The sequence below is a fragment of the Lepisosteus platostomus genome, chromosome 4, assembly GCF_059453375.1.
Source record: "Lepisosteus platostomus isolate fLepPlt1 chromosome 4, fLepPlt1.hap1, whole genome shotgun sequence".
Classification (NCBI taxonomy): Eukaryota; Metazoa; Chordata; class Actinopteri; order Semionotiformes; family Lepisosteidae; genus Lepisosteus; species Lepisosteus platostomus.
The window spans coordinates 68,305,639-68,328,853 of NC_142614.1; the positions used below are offsets into that span (position 1 = coordinate 68,305,639).

At 39.0% G+C, this 23,215-nt stretch overlaps 1 protein-coding gene and 1 long non-coding RNA gene across 2 annotated transcripts in view; one reads left to right on the forward strand and one right to left on the reverse strand.

The window, feature by feature from the left end:
- LOC148673678 (secretory phospholipase A2 receptor) overlaps positions 1-18,451 on the reverse strand; it is a 53,158-nt gene extending 34,707 nt beyond the window's left edge. Inside the window, exons 1-19 of the mRNA XM_088630429.1 lie at positions 18,242-18,451; positions 17,628-17,743; positions 16,417-16,550; positions 15,648-15,871; positions 14,732-14,841; positions 13,377-13,495; positions 11,189-11,324; positions 9,988-10,070; positions 8,512-8,631; positions 7,491-7,592; positions 6,790-6,948; positions 5,559-5,641; positions 5,102-5,246; positions 4,535-4,579; positions 4,258-4,425; positions 2,139-2,258; positions 1,600-1,710; positions 1,071-1,103; positions 714-848 (exon numbers count right to left, since the gene is read on the reverse strand). Of these exons, the coding sequence (XP_088486555.1) occupies positions 714-848; positions 1,071-1,103; positions 1,600-1,710; positions 2,139-2,258; positions 4,258-4,425; positions 4,535-4,579; positions 5,102-5,246; positions 5,559-5,641; positions 6,790-6,948; positions 7,491-7,592; positions 8,512-8,631; positions 9,988-10,070; positions 11,189-11,324; positions 13,377-13,495; positions 14,732-14,841; positions 15,648-15,871; positions 16,417-16,550; positions 17,628-17,743; positions 18,242-18,451 (2,353 nt within the window). The remainder of the gene's footprint in view (positions 1-713; positions 849-1,070; positions 1,104-1,599; positions 1,711-2,138; positions 2,259-4,257; positions 4,426-4,534; positions 4,580-5,101; positions 5,247-5,558; positions 5,642-6,789; positions 6,949-7,490; positions 7,593-8,511; positions 8,632-9,987; positions 10,071-11,188; positions 11,325-13,376; positions 13,496-14,731; positions 14,842-15,647; positions 15,872-16,416; positions 16,551-17,627; positions 17,744-18,241) is intronic.
- LOC148673679 (uncharacterized) lies at positions 4,241-16,810 on the forward strand. Its single transcript, XR_015936087.1, has 3 exons — positions 4,241-4,369; positions 15,729-15,862; positions 16,434-16,810. It is a non-coding gene; the product is annotated as an uncharacterized LOC148673679 (long non-coding RNA).
- Positions 18,452-23,215: the final 4,764 nt, after the last annotated feature.

Sequence of the window (23,215 nt, forward strand, 5' to 3'; positions counted from 1 at the left end):
GGTGTGTCTGTGCAAAAACAGTGCACTTATTTAATGCAAGGAAAGCTAGACCTGTAATCCATGCCCCTCCGTGCAGTATGGAGTGGTATGAAGTCATAGATTTTGTCTCAAGCTTGTTCCCCATTCTCACGGGTGGTCACTGTTTGGGTAATCATTAAAGATCTGCATTTTGAGCAATGAAAAACAGAAGATGCACGTGTGAATGTTACTTGCTCTTGTGGGACATAGTAGTTATTGACTTTGGAGTTACTGGTGGCCCATCCAGTTAGAACATCACTTCTGTGCTCATAGCTCCTCTTTGTGCCCTGAGCTACTGGGATAGGCCCTAGCTGGGACGACCCTCACCAGGGTATTTCTGACAAAGAGTGGATGTTTGGAACTCTGGGGCTTTACATCTAGTCAGTTGCAGTGCTTTATTTGCAAAAGTATTGCTGAGCCTTTTTTGTTTTTTTTAGAACATTTTGGTGTTCCCTAAAATAATATTGCACTTAAAATAATATTTCTGTACCACCCCGTCTAACCCTAACCCTTCATTTTTGCATCCTTTGTTATGTAACACCAAGCACTTTCACTTGAAATGCATAGAAATATACAGGACAAAGTGTCAGATGAGCTGCACATTTCTTTCGCTTATACTGGTAGGTGAAAACAAAGCACTTTAATCATTATATACATAGCAGAAATGGAGGGTATCTTTTTTTCTTATTCCATACTTGATGCTCCTGAACCCAAGGGACAGATCTTATCACTTTTCCTTCCAAACATAGCAGCCTGGACACTGATAACACTGTCGTGTGGACATGTGATTCCGGCAATGGTGCCCTCACAGATGTGGACAGTTGTGTATCCTGGAAGAGTTAGAGATAGTTTTTTTATAGTCAATACATCTCATACAACATTACCTATATGAAAACCTACAAAAAGCCCTCAGATTCTTCCGGTATTGAATTTTAGTACTGTATTTTTGCTTAGCCGTTATAGTATGCTAAAATCCCACTGCTTCCACCACAAAATCAACCAGAAAAGTATCTTCTGAAAGACAAAGTTAGCCATTGAAACTCATACAGTACCTTCATGTGGGTGTTCTTCAGGAGGCATATTCCCTGAAAAATCAAGAAGGAATGATATTAAATTAGTGTACAGAAATCACAGTGTTACAATACAATACTCATTTTTTTGTGTGTTTACTAAATGAAGGGGGGTAGGATTATCATAGGATCCGAAGTCCCAAACAGTTTCAGACAGTACAAGACTTACAGTACACTCATAATACTGATGTGCTGCTCAATATTCCTGAACATTTATTAACCAAGCGAATAGTTCATTAGTGTTACTGATTTAAGAGTCAATATTTTCAAGTTTCTTATAAAATGTCACATTATCACTTTTTTTCCAGAAAGTGTCCAAGGGAGTGGTATGGGGACTGGTTTTTGTCTCAAGCCTGCTGTCTTGTTGATGTTCCCCATTTACACATGCGGTCTCTGGGTGTGTTGCGAGTGACACAAGTCTAAGTTGCCTCCCTTTGAAAGTTTCAGCTCATGATGGAAAAAAAAACAGCAACACTGAACAAAAACACCAAAAGGAAAAAAGTAACCTCACCTCGCCGTTTACAAATATATCCCCTCAAATGCTGGCAGTTGTCATCATTCCAGTACCCATCTCTTATTCGAATGTCAAGACAGTCCTCTCCGTAGTAGTCATCTGGATTACCTGAGCACCCACAATACGATCAATAAACCTTACATTCATTTAGAATTTATGAATGCATTTTCTTAAACATTAAGTTTAGCTATTATTCTGGAATTGTACAGAATACTACACATTAAGAGCATTGAAGGTATTACCATTCTACTAAATGGTAGGATAGAAGTCTTTGTTAAAAGGTATTGTGAGAACAGAAAATAATTTTAAAGGGAGCATGTAACTTGGAGCTGCATAATATTCCTAGATCTTAAAAGTTTGTGTTAAACTTTGTCTTTGATTCCACAGAGGCTAGAATTCACTGGCACAATAATTCTGCCTTTCATTTGGAACCTGATGTAACTACTCAGACAATTAACGAGCACTCTGCTATACCATGGTCTTGATCACAATGCAGTATGGCAGTGTGAAGAACTTTGGTCTGCTCAGCGTCTTACCTGCGTACCAATTGATGTAGCGAAAGGGGGAGTTGTCAGCCCATTCCCAGCCCCCCTCAACCACAGAATCGTGGCCACCCATCCACAAGTAAGCCCCAGTTGGGACCGATGCAATCTGATCTACAGACCAAAAAATGTTTTTTTTTTAAACATCCTTTAATTGACGAGGAAAATGCACTGCAGAACAAGATACAATGCTGGTTACTCTTGCCTATCATACCCCGAGACTCTTCGCGATCTGACTACTCTGTACTACTAATTCTAAGCAACAAAAAGAAAAGTGTTATGATGCTGCTCTTAAGGCAAAACTTCTGCTTAACGTTCCCTGGGCGTATATGCTTTGTCAGCTTCAAAGTCCCCTCATCTTTGTCTATGTGGTTTTTGTTATCTGTCTAGAGCAAATTTAAATTAGTGTAACTTCCATTTCATAGAGGAGTACTTTCTTATTTAGCTTGCAATAGGATTAGGAAGAGAGAGCAGATTCTGTTACCGATCTGCTTACCACAAACATTGCCTTTTTGATTAAAAGGGCATCTGTTGCTTTCAACTAATGGATCTTTTCTTTTTGGGTCCCAGTTGCACCTGTTATGTATTAAAACAGGCTGCCTCTTTGCTGAGTCATGTTCTAAATCTCCTTTAAGTACAGTAGTTCTCCATCCCAATGTATAAAAGCTGCTAGTGTTGATGGCAGATAATTAAGAACATAAAGAGGTTACCTGCCAGAAAGATATGAATCCTCTTGTGTTTGCCCTTTTGATTTAAGACAATATTAAGTTACATTTTAATATTTATCATAAAACCGTTTCTTTATATATTATTATATTATCTTCAGATGGTATAATTATAAACTGCAGAAATTTGCCATTTATATCGCACTAGCTAGGAATTAATTTATGTTACAGTCATTTTCATTTATTTCTTCTTTTAGTATGTAACTCATTTCAGATTTTAGGCCATTTTATTATATGTAAAAGAAATGTAATTTTGTCATAATCCCCATAATAAAAATGAAAAAACAAAGACAGGGAGGGTACCAGTAACAGGCCATTATGTCAATTGAGCATGTTTGAAAATTGATATCTAAATGACCTGCATCCAGCAGAAGTCAAGATTTCGGCTTCAACAATGTGACTGGCTAGCTTGTTCCACACACCCACAACCCTTTGGGTAAAGAAATAGATAATACTTTATTAATCCCGTAGGAAAATTGATGAGATGAAACATACTGGCCCGTACGGGGATCGAACCCACAACCTTGGCATTATTAGTATCACGCTCTAACCAACTGAGCTAACCGGCCTTAATACATCCCTCTACTCACAATTACAAATGAATTTCCTCATTAAATTAAATAAATTGTGTCTCATTAATTGTTCAAACATGTTCCAGAGCGGTCTGTGTGTACTAAATATCAGCACAATAGAAGTTTAGAACTTTTTATTTGTACCTACAAAGTCTGTTTGCACTCTTTGCAATTTATGATTGTTTAAGTTTTTCAGTACCATTTACACTTTCAGAAATGTTACTGTCTAAATATTTGCAGGTTGATTTTTGGATAGTAGTGAATTAAGCAGAGAAGTAAATGTAATGTTATTAACTAGGAAATGAACTTTATTAAGGGACATTTGTAATGTTTGTGGTAATAAAACCATCAGACCTTTTAACGTTTTTCCTTTTTAGGATCCGACCAGTCAATTTTACAATTATTAACAATTCACACTCCAAAATAGTTTGGGAAACCGCGTCTGACTTCACGTGGAGACAGTTTTACACAAAGCTGAAAGCTTTGATTGTTAACAGGAATTTTTAGCACCATTCAAGAAACACCAAAGAGGAGAACAACAGCATTGAAAAGAAGTGCTCTGTCTTGCAAAGAAAATGGTTAACAACTTTGTCGTGAAAAACGTTCTTTCACTAAAAAAAAACCGTTAGTTTTGTTTTTAGAGGGCGTTTGAAATACAGATATGTTACCAAATACACGATCCGAAAGAAAAATATTAAAGACGCCCAACCCGAGGGCAGGCAGACGTGGAGAGAAATTCAAACCGAAACCAATTTGGGCTTTTTCCTGCGTTTTACATTTTCTCCCAGGCGGTGGCCACGTGAGATGGTACAGTACCTTGGATGAATGCCTGCTCATAGGGCTCTGTGATGCTGACCAGGTCACCCCTCTGGTTCAGGCAGTCGCTTCGAGCGTCAGCCCACGTCTTCATCGAAAGCGACTGGAACAGGTAACAGAACTCATTGAACGGGTTGGACACCCACGAGCCGCACTTTTCAGTCCACCCTGGATAAGAGACACATAGAGACGTAAAAAAAAAAAACGAGCAGTGAAAAGTATATTTACAACGCAGCTTATTTGTTTCATTAGGTGTCGCTTGGAAGCTGGTAGTTACCTGGGCCATTTGTCGGAGGGGTTGGATGTGGTCCTTGACCTTTCCCTAAAATAACAATTTAAAGTGAAATCGATCTGTACACAGACATCGGCTGAGGATGCTCTCAGTTACCTCAATTTTTGATAGATCACTGACTAAGCTTGGAGGGCAAAAAACAAAACAAAACAAACATTGAATACTTCCGTAAAGCTCGAAGGTAAAATAAAAGTGCAGGGAAAATAACTTTAATTTTAACAGATAAAATCGGTAATCGTTAGATCATCGTCCGTTAAAACACATGATTGCATTTAAACACCAGAAATCAGAACTGTCGCTCCATCACCTATGAAAGGAAAGATTCTAAAAAAAAGACTCTTTCAAAAGCAGATATATATATTTTTTAAATCTGTCACCCCATTTTCCTGTTTCATTTGTATGTTATTTTTTTAAACCGGAGAAAATATGTCTTAAAGTATTATCGCAGAATCTCAGCATGCAATACGCGGCATCTACTGTACATATCAATAGAAAGACTTTTGCGTAAGTGCCGTAAGTGCCTGACCTGAGCCAGACAAAAATTTTCCTGACCTTTTTTGCATATAAATGAATAGCCAGAAGCACAGTTTAGGTCGTTCATGTATCCGGGGGTAAAAGCTTCAGGGCCTAGCATTTGCCCGCAGTGCTCATTATTATGCCAGTTATCGGGCTGCCCAGGGCCCCATGGAATAAAAGTCTGGAGAAAAAAAAGTTCGAATTTCAGTTCCTGTACATGTACAGTTTATTCCAAAGCTTAAAATGCTCATTCCATGATAACTAGCACCATTTTCCTCTGTGACTGTTAAATCACCGAATTAAATAAATATTTCTTATGATGAGCAAACCAGATGATCTGTTGTTGTTGTTGTTGTTGTTGTTGTTGTTGTTGTTGTTGTTGTTGTTGTTGTTGTTTAGCCATGCTAATGCATTTACACAACTGGACAGTGAGGTGTGGCACACAATCACATACTGTACGGATCCAGTGCGATAGGTATCAGGCTCGGCTTACCGCTGGAGTGCCGTCTGACCACACAAAATGATTGTCGCTGTTGAGATTGTTGAGGCCCACCCACGAGGAGCTCGACATGTGCGCTTGAAGAACAAGTCAACGTTTCGGTGTTTAACACACGGATTCCATCTTGAAACCGATATACTTGCACTCAGGGTTATTCAGAGCAAAAGGTTTGAGAGGCAAGTTTTTTAAAAAGAAATTCACAGCTGGGTTTTTCTTTGTAGACAGAAGTCAAACGCAGAGAAATATACAGTGTTGACCAACACAAAATGTAAGTTCCTATACTTTGGGAAACTAAGAGACTCAGCTGAGCACTTTCCTAATTAATACTGCAATAATTTTAATTGCCTAACATTTTCGAGGCTAGACAAGGGTCAAAGAGCCTTAAACTTCATATTAGGAATGAATATTCCATCATCCATTTTGAATGTCATGTTTACTTGCTTTCACACATGTTAATGACTTTTGGATTTTGTCCAAAAGGTCATGTAAAAATTATGTCTGTTTTTTTTACCATTGTGTGCATTAAAAATATTCTTGAAGTTTTATATTGTAACTAGGACATAATCTAGATAAAGGGTTTATGGTATGTGTGAAGAGCATGTAGTTATTCTGAATGCAAAGAAATTGTGTTAATTACCTCTTGGGGGTTGAACCATCTAAAGAGACATCTAATCCTGCCTTTTGCAAAGTTACAGCCACCAGTATTGGGGAAGTTACTGATATAAAACAAGTCATTACTATTAAAAGTGTAAGGGATTACGTTTTTAAAATTCATTAAAAGTTGGAAGAAGTTTTATAATGTTTTACTTAGTAACTATGCACAAAACTACTAAAGGCTTCTTAAAATTATTTTCCCCCATTGGCTTACTAATTATTAAAAAGTAATCCCACTAGTAGTTTGTAACTTTAATGGAATACTTTTTACACGTAACTTTCCCCAAGACAATCACTGACAGCTGTATCACTTCAGGTCTTTTTCAGAGTTTGTGAAAAATAACTCAGTCAGCAGGCTGGTCTGTCTCTCCTAAGGAAGCATACAGCGCTGCCAACTGTAATAATGAATTACAACATGTTTTCACTGAAGTAAGAAGAAACTGACAGCAAACAAAATACATGGAGAAGCACAAGAGCAATAAGCTTGATCAAAAAGCAGAACATTTTTGTGTTAAAAAGAGATTAATCACATAAAGCTACAGTTTATACATCTTCAGGAAGATGCACTCACCAGTCAGAAAGCTCAACGTTTCTTGATTTTGGAAGCTGGCCAAATCTCCATTCTCATCCCTGCAGTGCTTTTGAGCTTCTCCCCAGTTCTTGACAAAATCACTTTCAAAGTGGTAACATGTCTCATTGAACAGAACATACCCTGTGTCACAGAACGACCCTAAATCAAAAGGAAATAAAAAAAACCTATAAGTCTAGCTTGAAATGAAGTAACCAGTACAAACCAAAAGGCAAACAACAAAAGAGAATCTGAGAGAAAGTTTCAGGAAAATAGGATAATAGGATGGATTGCACTTCTTTAAGACTAAACAGCACAGTAACAGTTCGGACTGACCAGCAGGTATTCACTGCGGGGACACTGTACTGTAAAAAGGTGCCGTCCTTTGGATGAGACATAAAACCAAGGTCCTGATGCTCTGTGGTCATTAAAAATCTCAGGGCGTTTCTTGAAAAGAGTAGGGCTGTAACCCCAGTGTTCTGGCCAAATCATGGCCTCCTAATTATGAGTCATGGCCTCCTAATAATCCCCATCACTGAACTGGCTTCATCACTCTATTCTCTTTCCCACTGAGAGTTGGTGTGTGGGGAGTGTACTGGCGGAGTATGGCTGCCATCACATCATCCAGGTAAGAGCTGGTCCCCATTACCTGTAAAGCACTTTATTATTACTATAATTTTCATTTTCCACTGAAACCACCCTACCTGGGGCTGAGGTGGGTCTGATGTTATGGCCTCCAGCCATTTTGCAGACATATCCCAAGTTCCTGAAGCAGCTCGTTGTTTCCCACTTTCCTTCAACATCTCCTGCATGGAAGAAAAGTGGAAAATAATGTTTGTGGCCAGAACTCGAAAAATCTTTTGCAGCTGAGGCATCACCCTCATCGACCCCCCCCCATTTTGGGAAAACAATGTGTAGTTTGGAAAGATCAACATTTTTTTGAAACATTTTTTTTTAAATATTTAAGACGTCAGCTGTGTTTGTTGCTATGTGATGTTTGAAAAGTTGTAGAAGGCTCACTACGCTTGAAACGAAAGAGATAGGCGTTTTGTCTGAGCAAAATGTTTGCTTGAAAAAGATTTGTGTAAAGAAAAGGTAGCAGCCATTCATGTCTTGGCTGTGGTAAGCCATATTATTGCTTGTTAAAATATCACTATTCATTTCTTCCACTAGAGGGCAGAGGCGAGAGATACAACCATGGTCTAACATAGACTAGTTTTAGGTCCTATTACATAAACACTAGCTGGAAAACCATGAGTATCCTCTTTCTCAGCCTGGAACCACCCTAACTTTTGGTAATGACATTCACCTAATACAAGTCAGCTGTTGCCATATTGGATAAAGGTCCCTTTTAGATCTTAGTCATGCACTCTGACCCTCCTGAAAGAGCTGCTAACATAATATCACATACAGATTACTGTCCATCTGCTCCGCTTCACTTAACTCCCCCTGAATCTGTTCACATCTTTCCTTTGCTGGGCAGACATCTATCAGAAAAATCGACCACCCTAGAGACACATCAAGGTCCCGAGTCATACACTGATTCCAAGCTTCCTTCATTTCTTTTCCAAAATTGTTGCTCATTTCATAGTGCTGTACAGGGTAAAGAGTGCTGTGAATTGCTGTAATTTATTTTCTTTTCACCATTGAACTTGTGGGCTTTTTATGTCCAGTATATAAATCCATAAATCCTGCATCCTGAAACCAGTGCCTTTGTATTCTTACCGGTGTAAATCTGCCCACAGTCCCACATGTTTGCAGTATTGTGTGGATGAGACGGAGCCCAGTTCTGGAAGGTGACTGGTTTTTTGTCCACCCATTGGAAAGTGCCATCTGTCTCCTTATCTAATGTTAAGGAAGAACAAGAAATTTGTCTGGAAAAGTCAATGTGACATTTGAAGTTCTTCCCTAGAAAACAACTGTTTTTGACATTTTGCAGGGAATGAGACAACTCTCTAAAGAATATATTAATGTTGACACCGTGTAATGTAGAAATTATACGATATTCCTTAATGAAGTCAATTAAGGGAACCTGTGTTAAAAGCAAAGTGAAATGTAGTGAGTATAGTTGTAACGAACAGTTCTTTCCGGACCCTATGCGGACGACACAATCCGAAGAAGTGGGGAAACACTGGGGAAACGTCATGCAGGGATACGGGTCTGAAAACAGGGGGGCATGTCCAAAGTGCGCTGGTGCACGGGGGAGGTGTGGCCGAGGCGAACAATCCAAAAACAATCCATAGAGGGAATCCAAAACACAAGAATAAGTCCATTGCCAGGTGATCCATCCAAACAAGGAATTAAAACCATGAACCGGCGGACAGGAAACGGGAACAGAGGTTAAAACCTTAACGGGACCAGGCGCTTCCAGGTCCCGGAATCGCACGGTGCGGAAACTAGCTGCAGAGCCAGGATGAACGTCAGCGCCTGGCTTTTAAGGTGGGCTGGGAAAAGGGGTCAGGTGCACAGAATTAAGTCTAAAGTGAAAGGGCTGGAGCACCCTTAAGGAGGAGGGACTATAATCGTGACAATGGTAAATAACTATGCTAGCTATAGCTAAGCATGGCCAAGCAAGATTAGTGCACATGAGCTAGCACATTCATAGTAAAATTACTGGAAGAGAAAGCTCTGTGCACAGTGACAGCACTAAATGTCCACACAGGATAATGTGCTTTAGACTGAGCTTTGGAATTACATAAGTACCAATGAATGTGTCTTTATCCTATTATAAAACATAAAGTAAGCATATTACCGCACAGGTCATGTTAAAATAAAGCACACGTCCATAAATGACACTGATTCTCATGCTGTCCCCGAGACAACGGATTTCGTTTCATAGTTTCAAATCTTAAGTTATGGGAGATGTACAAAACAGCTATTGTCCTGTAGCACAATACAGTAAACCTGGAAGCTTTAAACCACATATTACTGTAAGTAAAAGTTGCTGGCAAAGAAGTTAAAGAAATGAATCTTTCAATGTATGCCCTGACTCACTGCAGACTGTTGCTGTAAAAGAGAAAAGACAGCCATCCTTTATAACCATTCAGTTCATATTAGATTCTGTCTCCCGTACCAGAGAGATAGAACTATTATTTTACGACCAGTGTTTTTTTTACTTCACCTAAAAAAAAAAAAACGGTTTTACACAGATTGCACCAGAAAACCTTTCAAGTTTACAATTGCTGTTTCAAACCGACATACCCGATAATCCGATCCAAATGTCGGGCACCTCCACCTGTTGCAGATCTGGCAGAAAACCGTTGATATAAAACTGCTCCTGTTCACTGTCAGAAGAAAAGAAACAGAACAACGTAAAATAGAGAGACTTCAAAGAACTGAAAAACTGTCATATTGATTGGGTCAAAGTAAATCTATCTAATATAAGTGGACAGCTCGAGTTTTTTGGTTTTCTCTCTAGATGAATAGGGATGAGGAGTAATTTTGGAACAAAATGGGTGACCTTCCATGCTCAGCTGCTTAATGATCTGTCAAGTGTGAAATGAGTAATGTGCTGTTTGAGGGACGTTGAACATAAAATGCTTTATTATTGATGTCATTTTTAAATATGCAATAATTATCAATGATATTACTTGTTTAATTTAATTTGTTTCACTATAAAAGAGTCGATTAAGTTTTGTTTGAAAACCAGAAGCAAGATTTTTATTAAAAAGTAAAACCCATAAATCTTACTGTTTTAGAATATCCATTATATTGGTAATGATAGCGATAATTCCATCACTGTTGTCATATAACATTAAAATATCAACATTGTGCTATTGATAACTTTTCAAAATAATGTATAATATTTGGAAAAGAACTGAAGTGAAAAGATTGATTTTGCTCTACAAAATCTGCACCAATTGGAAACGGAGGATTCTGAAAGTCATCGAAATTGTACATATGAGCAGTATTTACAGTATAGACATACAATAATATATCAGGTGGGGAGCCGCGTCAGCATGCGTAGGCTGCAAAGGAACAAGTAAAGGTTTATTCCATACTGAAAAAAAAAGAAAGGAAACACAACGTTTCGGCCGTGAAGCCTTCTTCAGGTGTCAATAGCTAAGGATATAATATCACACAGGATATAATAGCACTAAGGACATAATATACTTAGCCAAGCTAAGGATATAATATCATACCTGAAGAAGGCTCCACGGCCGAAATGTTGTGTTTTCTTTCTTCTCTTTTCAGCATGGAATAAACCTATTACTTGTTCCTTTACAATAATATATTATCAATATCAAGATCAGCCACAGACTACAGTATTGCAGTGGCCATCAGGAGTTATTTCAATTCAAGCTCTTCCTTTGATCCAACACTTTTTGGTTGATCACCCTTAGATGATTCTAAGGGTTTTGTAAGACACGATGAGCATGAGTTTTTCCAGATTGAGTTTTACCTTTTGATTGTTAGCAAAAGAGCTCCCAGGTTAAAGCACTTTCTCTGAGCTTCATACCAGGTGGTCAGAAGATTGGGATTGCTCACAAACCAGTAGCAGTTACCAGAGAAACTGTTCCATCCAGGGGGACAAATTGCTGTCAGAAAAGCAGAAGCAAAAATCAGCAAAGGTTAATCTGTTAAGTAATCACCTGAATCCCTGTTCATTGTCTTACTCTTTGTTTTACAGATCAAAATAATCAATGCCTACAGTATCAAATCATTGAAAGAAAAATGAACAGGTTTATTGGATCTGATATTGTATAAATAGATTTTATAGCTTTGATAGATATAGCTTTTATAGATATGAATCATGTTCTTTAGAAATTAAATAAATGCTGCACATTAAGAATAAATAATTCACCAAACCGGTAGAGTCTGGTTTCTCTATGTCTGCAATAGGCAGGGAACCAGCATATACTGAAAGACAGCTTGGTCCATATTGTGTCAGAGCTTTCTTCCTCCAGGATGTAAATGTACTGATTGAGATTTCTAACCATGGGTTCTGCAGTGATCACATCTGGACTCTCACTTGTTCTCATTCCTAGCTGCCAAAGACACCAGCGTCTTCTGTTGTTTTCCATCTGTGCTCCTAATTGCTATTCGGCCCCTTAAATTGAACTACCTACACGTTTAAGCCTTTATTGTCTTTTTCTCCTCTCAGTTTCAAGAGTATTTCCAAAAAATAAGACAGCAAAAAACTCTCCCTAGTCTCTTTTCAACTCTTCCCACACCTAAAAAAGGCTCAACACCCAAAATGTTTTGTTTCTCCTTTCTATTTTTTCAGCATGGAACAACTTTATATGTTCTCCCTTACTTGAACTCTTCCTGTCTTGCTAGTTAAATGTTATTTCTGTCCAATATCACCTACTAGTTGACCATTCAATGACGATCACACACAGTCGGAATGACACTGTATGAGACTCAAAGAACATTTTTTGCTGTGTGGTGCTCCTCCTAACCCCACACGGCTGAATCACAGGATGTCTGAAACACAGAACGTGAAACCCAGAAGACGTCATTCGCAAAGGTTTGAGCAAACTGCAGCCTCTTCCAGAAGCACAGGGCACCAGAGATGACTGTTCTCCCCCTGGACAGGGTCTGGAATATCCAACACTGCCAGCATATCCTGGCAAATATTTAAATTGGAAGGAATCTAGAGCAACTAGAGAAAAAGTCTGCATGGAGAGAGGTAAAATGCAGACTCTACAGAGACTGAGGCCTGACGCCAGACCTACAGGAGGATGCAGGAGCTTTGAGGCTACCGAGTGGCAGCCTGCCCCTTTAAATGTTTAAGAGATTATTTTTTTGGGGGGGGCGGGCGGGGGGTTTAATTCAAAGGGTAGGTGAGGAGTCAAACAGCATCAGGGCATAACAAAGAGCAATCAGAATTTAAAACACAGAAGACACTTGTCTCATCTCAGGAATAGGCTGAAAAACCACTGCTGTAAGTCAGCACAGGGACACTTATTTGACATGCAGAGACTAACTATGAGATCTTTTTTTAATAAATCGGATACTGTAATTATTCATGTTTGTCAGGAGAGGCTCTGGCTCGCCCGCAAACCTGTATTGGATAAATAACATAGATGGCTGTAATTAGTAATCTAGAACCCAGTACTTCATGCCAGTAGTTTCAGTGCATTACAATAGTATGGTTAGCTCACTGTAGTCTTTTGTTTCTGTACAAGTTTTGGAGGCTTGAAAAATGCCCCCAGAAAAACTGCTTATTGTTCCCAGAACAGAGCTGGCAAAAACAGTAGTTTGAAATAATGAGCAATAGATACCAACAGCAATGCACAGATGTTTATGTAAATACACTATACTTTCACTTTCTGAAGAAAAATAAATTCATGAAATTCAAATCATGAAAAGCAATAGTTTAATAGTGTGGCTTAACACAATGATTTATTATTATTATTTATTATTGACTTCTAATGTTTAATAAAGTAGATACAATTTATAATCACTTTTTATTGTAAATCCAATAACTTCCACAAGGACCCATAATGTTTGTCTCAGCATCTATGTACTGTATAATGTTATTCTACCTTCTAAAGAACAAGATACAATAATTCTGTAGTTACGGTAAGTGATAAGAAGATTGATACTTATGTATATAGTCATCTGGTTTTATTACTCCATCTTACTGTTCAGGGCTCTTTTGCACATGTATGGTCTCTCATGACGACACAGGTGTGATCTCCATTTTCCATGTTCTTCGCCAGTCTCTTTAATAACAGCAGCACAGACTCCTGTCGCAATGTGGCTGTCCAAAAACAGATGTGCAGTGCTGTTATTTGAATCCGGACATCTACAAATTAACAGCAGTGCTACAAAGGCAATTCATGGTGCACTTATGAGCCAACATTTCCACACAAATCTGACCTTTGAATGAATGCATTTTCCACAAGGTCCTGCCTGCGGTTTTTAATCTGAACAAACCACATTGGAGAGGCTAGGCTTGTCAACGTAGTTTAAAATTGGCTGTCACTTGCAATCAAAAAGAAGATAATGTGTGTTTTGGAATCTGCATGTTGCACAGGGACATATTAATAATAAATGTTTCTGCCTGTTTAATTCAGATCCAGATAGAAGAGTTTTCGATTTCGAACATTTGATTCCAAAATGTTGGGGGAAAATCTTCATCAGAGGAGCAGGACACAGTCTTGTGCAGATTCAGTTTTATTGAGCTCAATAATGACAACAGCACACGCTGCAGAACAGACAAACTGCTCTTATATACAGTCAGAAAGAAGTTTGTCTTAATCTGAGTGCTTGTCCTGTTCTTTAACATGTAATTACTTCTTGTCCTGCTCTGTCCTGCTCTAGGTTCAGTCCTTTGATAAGCAGTAGACATTGATCTGCTTTATTCTGTTTATGGTATGTTTGTGGGTGTTGGTCCTGCCTTTTGTTATGTTAAAGCAAGTCAGCTTTATTGCATCTTAGCATAACTTTTGTCGAATTAACAGACCCCAGCAATACCTTCCACAATGTGATTAAGTGGTAATATTGCAATGCAGGATATGTGATATATTTACATGTCCCACTTCAAAACAAAAAAACAAAACAAACAAGGGGCAAATATTTACACATTTACAGTGTTTGGAACAGGCTACCCTGTGTATAAAGTGTACAGTAGCACTGCACTCCTTAGTCATGTGGAACTGAATCACTAAAAGAATGAAGGTATGGTGTTCAGTCAGTGGCTTAAATTCTCAGCCATGTACAGTAAGTAAAAAAAGAATAAGGAAAAATAAATCCTGTCAAGGCCATATTGAGCGCTAATTATCTTGTCACTGTAAAGCTCTGAGGCTGAGAAAGAACTCTTGGTATCAGACATTTATGGATTTGTTCAATCTGGAGCAAACACCTATGATGGCACAATTTACAACAAAAACGTTCAGCTCCACTATTCCTCACTAATACGACATACGGGAGCCATAGATGACACAATTGTTACTCTTCCATGTCAAGAGATTTATTTTCGTCTTACACATCTTACCTTAAATCTGGCTGGTCTCGATCCCAGTTTGTATAAGCAAGGTTTGATCCATCCGACCAGCTGAACTGGGAATTGTTCGCCTGAACTTCACAGGATAATGAAGTACACCTCTGCGCAACACCAGTACACATTTTTATCACCCATAGGCTAGCAGCTTTGGAGATTTGACTTGAGATATTTAGAAAATGAACCCTCCATGCTTCACTTGTTTCTGGTAGATGTAATTCATACACATAAATTTCAGCTTGGTTCACACCCACTTTCTGCATTCACACATTCCAATGGCATAATTTCAAATATTTTAAAATTCCAATACTTTAAGGTCAAGGTACAGTGTACACTGTGTATGGTCATCCCTATTTGATATTATGTTTGGTGGAGGACAAATATCTTCCATGTATAGGCTAATGAGGAATGACACAAACCAATATCTCCTTTATCTCAGCATCGCTAACTAGTAGTCACCCCTCACATCACTTCCTGAAACCTATAAATTCCTCTTTCTCTTCTTTTCTATTTTTGCAACAGCTTGCTGAAGAAGCTCCTAATGCATCTTATTTTACGTGACATCAAGTCAAATGGTCATACTGGTAACATATTGCTAAAACACCATATAATGAACAATCACTGTTCAATTGCAAACACATCACTTCAGAATATTTTAATTACATCCCATCAAATGCTCTGGTGGCTGGCACCGGTTGATATACACATTAAAATACTATTTTTAGGACCAGTTTTTATTGGCATGCTTTTAACTGCAGACACTAAAAAGCTTTGGGAGAGTTTAGTGCAAAAGTCCAACCGAGAGAAGAATTTGTAGAAGTAAACATTGTAAATATAAGACTTAATTTTTCCCCAGGACTGTAAATTTAATATAAAGTCGAAACTGACGATGGAAGAGTGAAGCCCTTACCAGGGTTGAAAGACCAATCCAGAGATCAAATTGAGAGGAATCCAACTGGCTAGTGACATAACGCTCTTCATCTTCTGACAGGATGGACACCAGATCTCCTCCTTCTCTCACACAGTCCAGCCTGGATGCCACCCAGGACTTCCTGGTTTCCGAATTCAGCCTGTAACAGCTGGACCCATAGAGCTGCCACCCATTTGCAGTGTCACATACAACAGGTGGGTTGGCTGTAAACAAGGAACAGACTGAATGTCTGAATCACAAACACTAAACTACACTAAAGTCCCAATTCCAGGTGAGCTCTCAGAAGCTTAAAATATGTTTTGCACAACGTAACAGGTTGTCCATATATTCAAATAATCTTTCCTATCTTGTAATTATTAAATAATGTACTATCCCATAATACATTTCTCGTATGACCATCTCAAAACCGTGTTTCGATGTAGTAGCAGGGCTGAATTTTGGTACACACACTCACTTTGGCGCTTAGCTGAGGGGAGGTGGATCCACTAGAGCAACCGGTGTGGGCGCTACTCTATTCTAATGCTAAACCACGTGATTGATGGATCGATACTTCTAGTGTCTAGAACAGCCGCTAGAGAGCGTGTGATTATTAACTTGGAGCACCTAGAGTCAATCGCAAGCATGTTGTTTCAGCTTGTTTTTCGTTAGTCACTAGTGTTTCCTTCCTTCATACAGTAGGTCCGGCACTGGTGCCGTGAGAGGATCTCGGTTTGGGAAGAGTCTGTTCCCGGCGGAGAGAGTGACGTACGGTTCGGTCTTTTACAGACGTAGCGACGCTGGACCGCGCAGGGCTCGTCGTTCCACCTGGCGAGGTTGTTTCCGACCAGCTGCCCGCAGTCCTCGTCGTCATTCCAGCTATCAGGCTGTCCGTCGGCCCAGTTTCTGCGGAACAGGTGGAGAAGGATAATTGTTTTTAAAAAGGCTGCCTGCTTAACTGCAGAAACGCAACGCACGTCCTGCGTGTGCTCTGAGAATGATCAGGTTGCGGGAAAAGAAACATTTTTTTCTTAAATCGAAAGATAACGGCAGACTAGAATGGCAGTTTGTAAACGGTCTCCACTCTAGCAACTGAAATAACGCACTCATCAGCCCAAATACACAGCACTTCATCTTTCCCACTGAATAAAGGAATCCCAACTGATGGTCAGGTCGTTATTTTGTGAAACACAAATATAAAAAATGGTACTAAGCTAATTAAGATATCATTTTTATAATATACTAAAGAAATCTAAGTCAATATGTATAAAGTCCTTGAAACACAAACAATATATTCGTGCTTCAGCTGTCACGGGAGCAGGGCCTCACTACAGTGTAGTGGGTGTTTAGGAACCTATGCAGACGGTATAATCCAGAAGAGACCACAGAAGGACAACAGGGAAAACACGGAGAGGATTGAGAGTCCAAAAGGGAAAAACAGGGCGCAGTCCAGGTAGCCGGGAAATCAATCCAAGACAGACAGTTAACCGGAATGGGGAAGTTGAAAACACCATGACGAGGCCAGGTGCTCACAACCCTGGACCCAGATGGTCAGGACGCCGTGATGGAGCCTATGGAGTCGGGTCTCTGCTGGACCTGCTGGTAAGCGGGCTTCTGGGTGTCCTTCTTCCAGAGCTGAGCCCAGAGCTTAGGAGGCATGTAACTTATATAGTGATGGGTTGAACAGGAGGCCGGTGCACGTAATGATGAAACTAATAATAAAAGGTCGGAGCGCCCTCTAGAGGAGGGATGACGACCATGACATCAACTGTGAAGTGCCTTCTGCTGGAGCTACAATTTCCCATTCATCTGTGAAAATCACAGCTTGACAGTGTATCCGTGCATGAATCTTCTTTCTGTGAGCGAACTAAATAACTACGTAACTAAATAACCCTGAAATAAATCCAGCCATGATCTTCTGTTGTCAAATACCATGGCTCAGATTGAGAGCGGGTGAACCTCGGATGGCTTCGGATCACTTACGCTAGAAAGGGATAATATTGGCTTCCATCTGACCACTCCCACAATCCCTCAGCAACAATGTCATTCAAGCCAAACCAGAAGATGTCTTTGGTCCCAATCTGAGTTCTGATCCAACTCTGGAAGGAAATGCAAAACCCACTGACAAGGAAGTACATCTACTGCACGTGTCCTGTACAGGACAGTCACCGCAGCTGCAGTCATTCTGTAGCTGATCCTGTCTCATCTCTGCAGCTAAGCTAGGCTGGGCCTGGTCTGTACCAAGATGGCCAGATGGAAAACCCTCTTGCTGCTGCAGGTGGTTTGGGGTGACCAGTAGGTGGAGTCCTTCCCTCTGGAACAGCATTTCCAAACCAATCCCCCAGTATGGTGAGGGTGAATACTGTGCTAAAGGAATTGCTGCCCTTTGGATTAGATGTTAAACCAAGGTCCTGAATACTTGGTCGATAAAGATACCATGGCAGTTTTTCACAGATTAGTGCTGTTATTCCTTTACTTGTATCATTGCATTATGATTTCTTTTCCAGATATTCTGGGCATCTAAAAGAATATCATATTCATTGGCGCTGTCAAGTCTGAGATTCAGGCCATTAGAATAAAACTAGGATCCAGCTCACCCTTTCATGAATGTCCTGGATGCTCATTAAATCTCCTCCCTTCTCCACACAGGCCGCTCTGGCATCGACCCATGTCTTTGTGACGTCTGAGATGAGATAGCATTTGCTCTCATACGGCCTCCATCCTTCCTCACACTGGCTTAATGCTAAAAACATACATACATATATACTTGCCTCAATAAAGTTCTCATAGACGAAAGCACAAATCATTAACTGGTATTCTGCAACTGGAACATTGTGGCGTGTTTCATGAATATGGAGTCAGAAATTCAACAGGCTTCAAGATGATAGTACTTTAGATCTCAACACAAACTTGTTTGTAGTAAATGGGCAAGCATGTATAAATGAGTTTTTGAGGAATATTAAAAAGATCATGGTTGTAACGGTGAGGTAGCGCTGGGGCCCTGGGTTTAATTTTGGTCCCTGGGGACCTATCTGTGTGGAGTCTGTATGTTCTTTCTATGTTTCTGTGGGTTTGTGAGAAAACAGGCCCTGGTGTGAGTGTGTCTGTGTGTCCTGCCTCTGTGCTCACTGTTTGCTGGGATGGGCTCTGGATCCCCCCTGACCCTGTATTAGGTAAATTGGTTAGTAATTGAATGGCTGTAATCTCCAAACTATATTTGACTATCTTGACATCTTGTCCAGTTAACTTAATGACTCTGAATAGTTCTATTTAATGCTAACCCATACTGTAATTTTTAAGCTTTTTCCTGTTCTCTAGCTAACTCTCTTCTTTACTGTGTCTACAAGACTTTTGCAAAATAAGAGAAACTGAGTCGTCATATGTTGAGGCTGGAAAACAAAACAACCACGAGGAATCAACTCATTGAACATCAGGGTACCACAGAAATGGAGACCTAATGTTATGTTGTAGGTTTCTTTTTGTCAACTGTTTTTATTGCTCAAGTTACAGATCTACTTCAAAAAATGCTATAGTAAAAGTGTCATAAAAGTAAACTACTGAGTCAACAACCACCACTCCAAAGATGGAATTGGAGGCCAACTTGCTGGTACTGCGTGTATCTGTTCTAGTAAGTAAAATGTGTTTTCATCAACTGTAGAACCAGTATCCAAGTGCTCTAAATACTGTAAAAATACCATAAAACACTTTGTAAATGCTTTAACCTGAAATGCTTACATGAACAAAAATGTAAAAACATGCATTTACTTAAATGTTTTACCACAAGATAAGCTAACATGTTAAATCTAAGTCCACTGATCCATTTTTCTGTGAAGAGATTTTTCAGTTACCTGGAAAAGTATTCAATACACCAAAAATAAGTCACATTTTCCAATATCTGTGAGAATCCTAAAAATGTAAATCAGAGGAATCAGAGGTCCCCAGTACAGTGCAGATAGACTCTTCCCTTGAAGTGAAGTGTAATTCTGAATTAATATTGTATATTGTCACAGTCTGTCTTTTTGAAACAAGAACACAGCTTTGCTTTTAACAAAAGGAAGGAATTGGAATAGGAACTGGAGAAAAGTAATTTACAAAACATTTTAAAAAGAAAAATAGATTGCAAAAGGACCACTAGTTATATTTTAGAACAAAACTTTGTCAACTGTAAATTAAAAAAAAAGAAAAATGTTGATTTAATTGATATGATTTAATTTGATTTAATGATTTAATTTAATGATTTAAAGCACATCTCCACATTTTCATTGTGAAGAAATCCCATCAGTCAACGTATTTCTAAACCAATTTCAGGAGATTTGGTTAGTTTGCAATTTTCCTAAAAAAATCATTGTTGTTTTTTCGATTGTAATTGGAACCCTGTGAATATGGGACCTTGGTACAGGTGTCCCCACCCTAGGCAGCAACAAAAATAGACAGTTTCACTGCTGTTTTTAGGGTCCTCCAAAATGCCTCTGAAGAATTCCATGAGTATCTGATCTGAATGTGATAGCACCTGACATAGGAATCACCAAAAAGAGAAATATAGCCGTGTGCTAGAAATCTCAGCGCAAGTCAGCAAAGGGTGGAAATACTTTTTAATTTGTTAAGAAAAAGGCCATTTTCCAGAGAACACCCGAGAAGATGCACAAAGTGTCTTTTCCTTTAATGCTCTGCTTGCAATTACTGTCAGTGAGCTTTTATAATTTACATGCAGGTTTAGAAGTGATCAGTATGTATGCATTAGAACCTGTACAGTATATTAGACCCTGTATATTAGACCCATTTTTCCCACAATATGGCACAGTGGCTATTTTTGACAAGGATATCCCTGCCTTTCTGTTATTCCTGAAATGTCACATTAACACAGATGTCTGTGTTCTCTGCAAAGAGTACATTTAGAATGACAGACACAGTGGATCAGATCAAATCCTACATATAGTAGTCTACTACGTCCAAAGCAAAATTCGAACCTTTTGGCACATTTTAAAATAAAATGTAAACTTACCACAGTTGAATATGCCACAGAACATACAAAGGAGGAGCAGGAGAGTCAGCATTTTTGTTTTACCATTTAATGGTTGGCTGTTTTCAATATAAAAGTGGTCTGCATCCCTCAGAGCTCTTATTACAATTCCCTGGTTGTGGCACTCTGGTCAATCCAGACACCACCTAGTAAAATTCTGAAGGGCTTCTGTAAGTCCTCTTCTTTTCTTGAGCAAAAGTCCAAAGATTCAGGGCTGTAAACACATTGCCTTCATAAACATCTTGGGAGTACGAGCAAAGTACTGTGCTTACACAAAAATGTAAAGTGCATTTACCTTGCGAAGAAATCCATTAAAGAGATATATGTATCAACTCAGGGAAGAATTTAGACTCTAAAATATTCAAAGCATTAATCTTTATGTTTGAAATAGAACTGTTCAGATGTTTAATGGCTCACACATTTGAAAAAGCCCTGCCCTGAAACCTGGATCACTAAATGAAGATTGTGGCACTTAAGGCTAACCCAAACTTGAAACCTAAGGGGTCTTCTTCACAGGTTTGTACATAAAACAGTCTTTTCAACAAAATAAATCTTGGAAGATAGCTAAACGTGAAGCTGCTTACATTTCAAATGACCTTATTTTTAATGTAAATAATGTAATACTCCAACTCCTGTCTTTCGGGTCCAGGACCCAGCAAAAGTTCTAGGTCTCCTTGAGTTAAATAGATCCGTTTCCTGTTTATTTTGATCAAGGCATCCTTCAGCTGTTGATAATTTGAAGATATGTAGAAAGCCAGCAGGGTTAAGGAACCCAAGGGGTGGAGCTGGGAAGACCCCTCTGTGAATAACCTTGGGTAAAAATACTGTCAACAAGATGTACTGTAGGCTTGCCTGATTACTCGTTTGAGGAACTCATCCAGTCATTTTTGAAATTATTGATATAATAATCTTGAAGAACATGGCTAGGCAGCTTGTTTTATCTACTATCTGCTCTCTTTGTATAGAGACACTCTGTTGTTGGTCTTAACTGTGCTACTGTACCTACTAATTTGTGTCCATGTGTCCTAACTGCCATGTGGGTCTTGACGTAGTCCAGTTTATAAACCTTAATACCCCACAGGAGTTTAAATACCCTCCTCATAATCTCCTCTGTTCGAGACAAAGAGAGTTGAAATTCTTTAAACCTGTCTGCGATGCATGACAGTATGATTTCCCAAGTTCCTTAATCAGTGTTAATCAATGTTACAAAAGTTTCAAATACAAAATAGGAAACACTTGGTTGAGTAAGAAAAATGAAGCATCTCAATTTCTTTAGAACACACCAGCACCCCCATTTAAACAAAATTTGCTTCAGAATTATTTGAAAACTTGAGAGACAGAATTAATTGAGAACTTGAGAACCTTGAATCTTTTTCATAGATAAGAAGGGCAATCCTATAAAGAGATGATCCAAGAGCCTGGAGGAGGTATGTTACTCGTTTGTATAATCCTTTAAGATCAAGAGAACCATCACAGACACTAATATACCAATGTACCACTGACGAAGCTGATTTGTGGGTTGAGGAAGGAAGAAACTCCTCGAAATCACAGAAGTCGTTCATATAACTTTCCACATTTCATTTTTGGAAACAAGAGAATTCAAAACATAGCATTACAAATGTGGCCTTTTTGCCCATCTAGCCAGTTTGGTAGTTGGCAGCTAATTGATCTTAGCATCCCATTCACCTGTTCCTTGACAGAAACATGACTATGAGTTTTCAGCACTTGGCTGGGTAGCTTCTTCCATACTCTCACAGCCCTTTGGGTAAGGAAGTGCCTCCTGGTCTCAGTTTTAGCTGCACTTACATTTCGTTTCCACTTGTGTCCTCTGGTTTGTGTTACACACTGTCCATTTTAAAGAAATGTGCAAGGCTGGGTTTGTCTGATTTCTGGTATCAGGTCCCCTCAGAATGTTTTCTGTTCAGGGCTAAAATGGTAGTGCCTCTGGCCTCTGGCTCTGGTGTAGCACATTCTCTTAAGTCCTGAATGTATCTGGTCGCTCTTCTCTTTTTCCACAGCAGCAAAATCTTTGGTGACTAAAATTGTGCATAATATTCAAAATTAGGTTGTACAAGTGCATTAAACAATTTTCACATAACATACCTTATATATTTTGTTTGCCTTTTTATTGCTTGTCCAAATTGTCTAGAAGATGTAACGGAGGTACCCAACATAGGCACGTTTCTTTCACAACCAGCTTCTTCTATCTCAGTTTTCCTTTTTATATTTAGTTTTTTTACTACCTTGTCATCTGCCTGGTGTTTGCCTTATCTCTACTATTATCTACGCCTTTTTGAATTTCATTTGTTGTTCCTACAGTGTTCGCTAATCCACCTAATTTGACATTGTGTAAATGTGATTAGCTTTCAAACCATACTAGGATCTAGATGATTGTTAGATACTTAATACTCCTTGAGAAAGGCAAAACAGAATCTGACCTTTTAAGGAATCTGATTGTAAATGTGTTAATTGAAACTTTAATTTTTCAAAGAGATCTCAAAGGAATGTAATTCCTTAATGAAATAGCTTAGCTGTAGGAAGAAGGGCACAT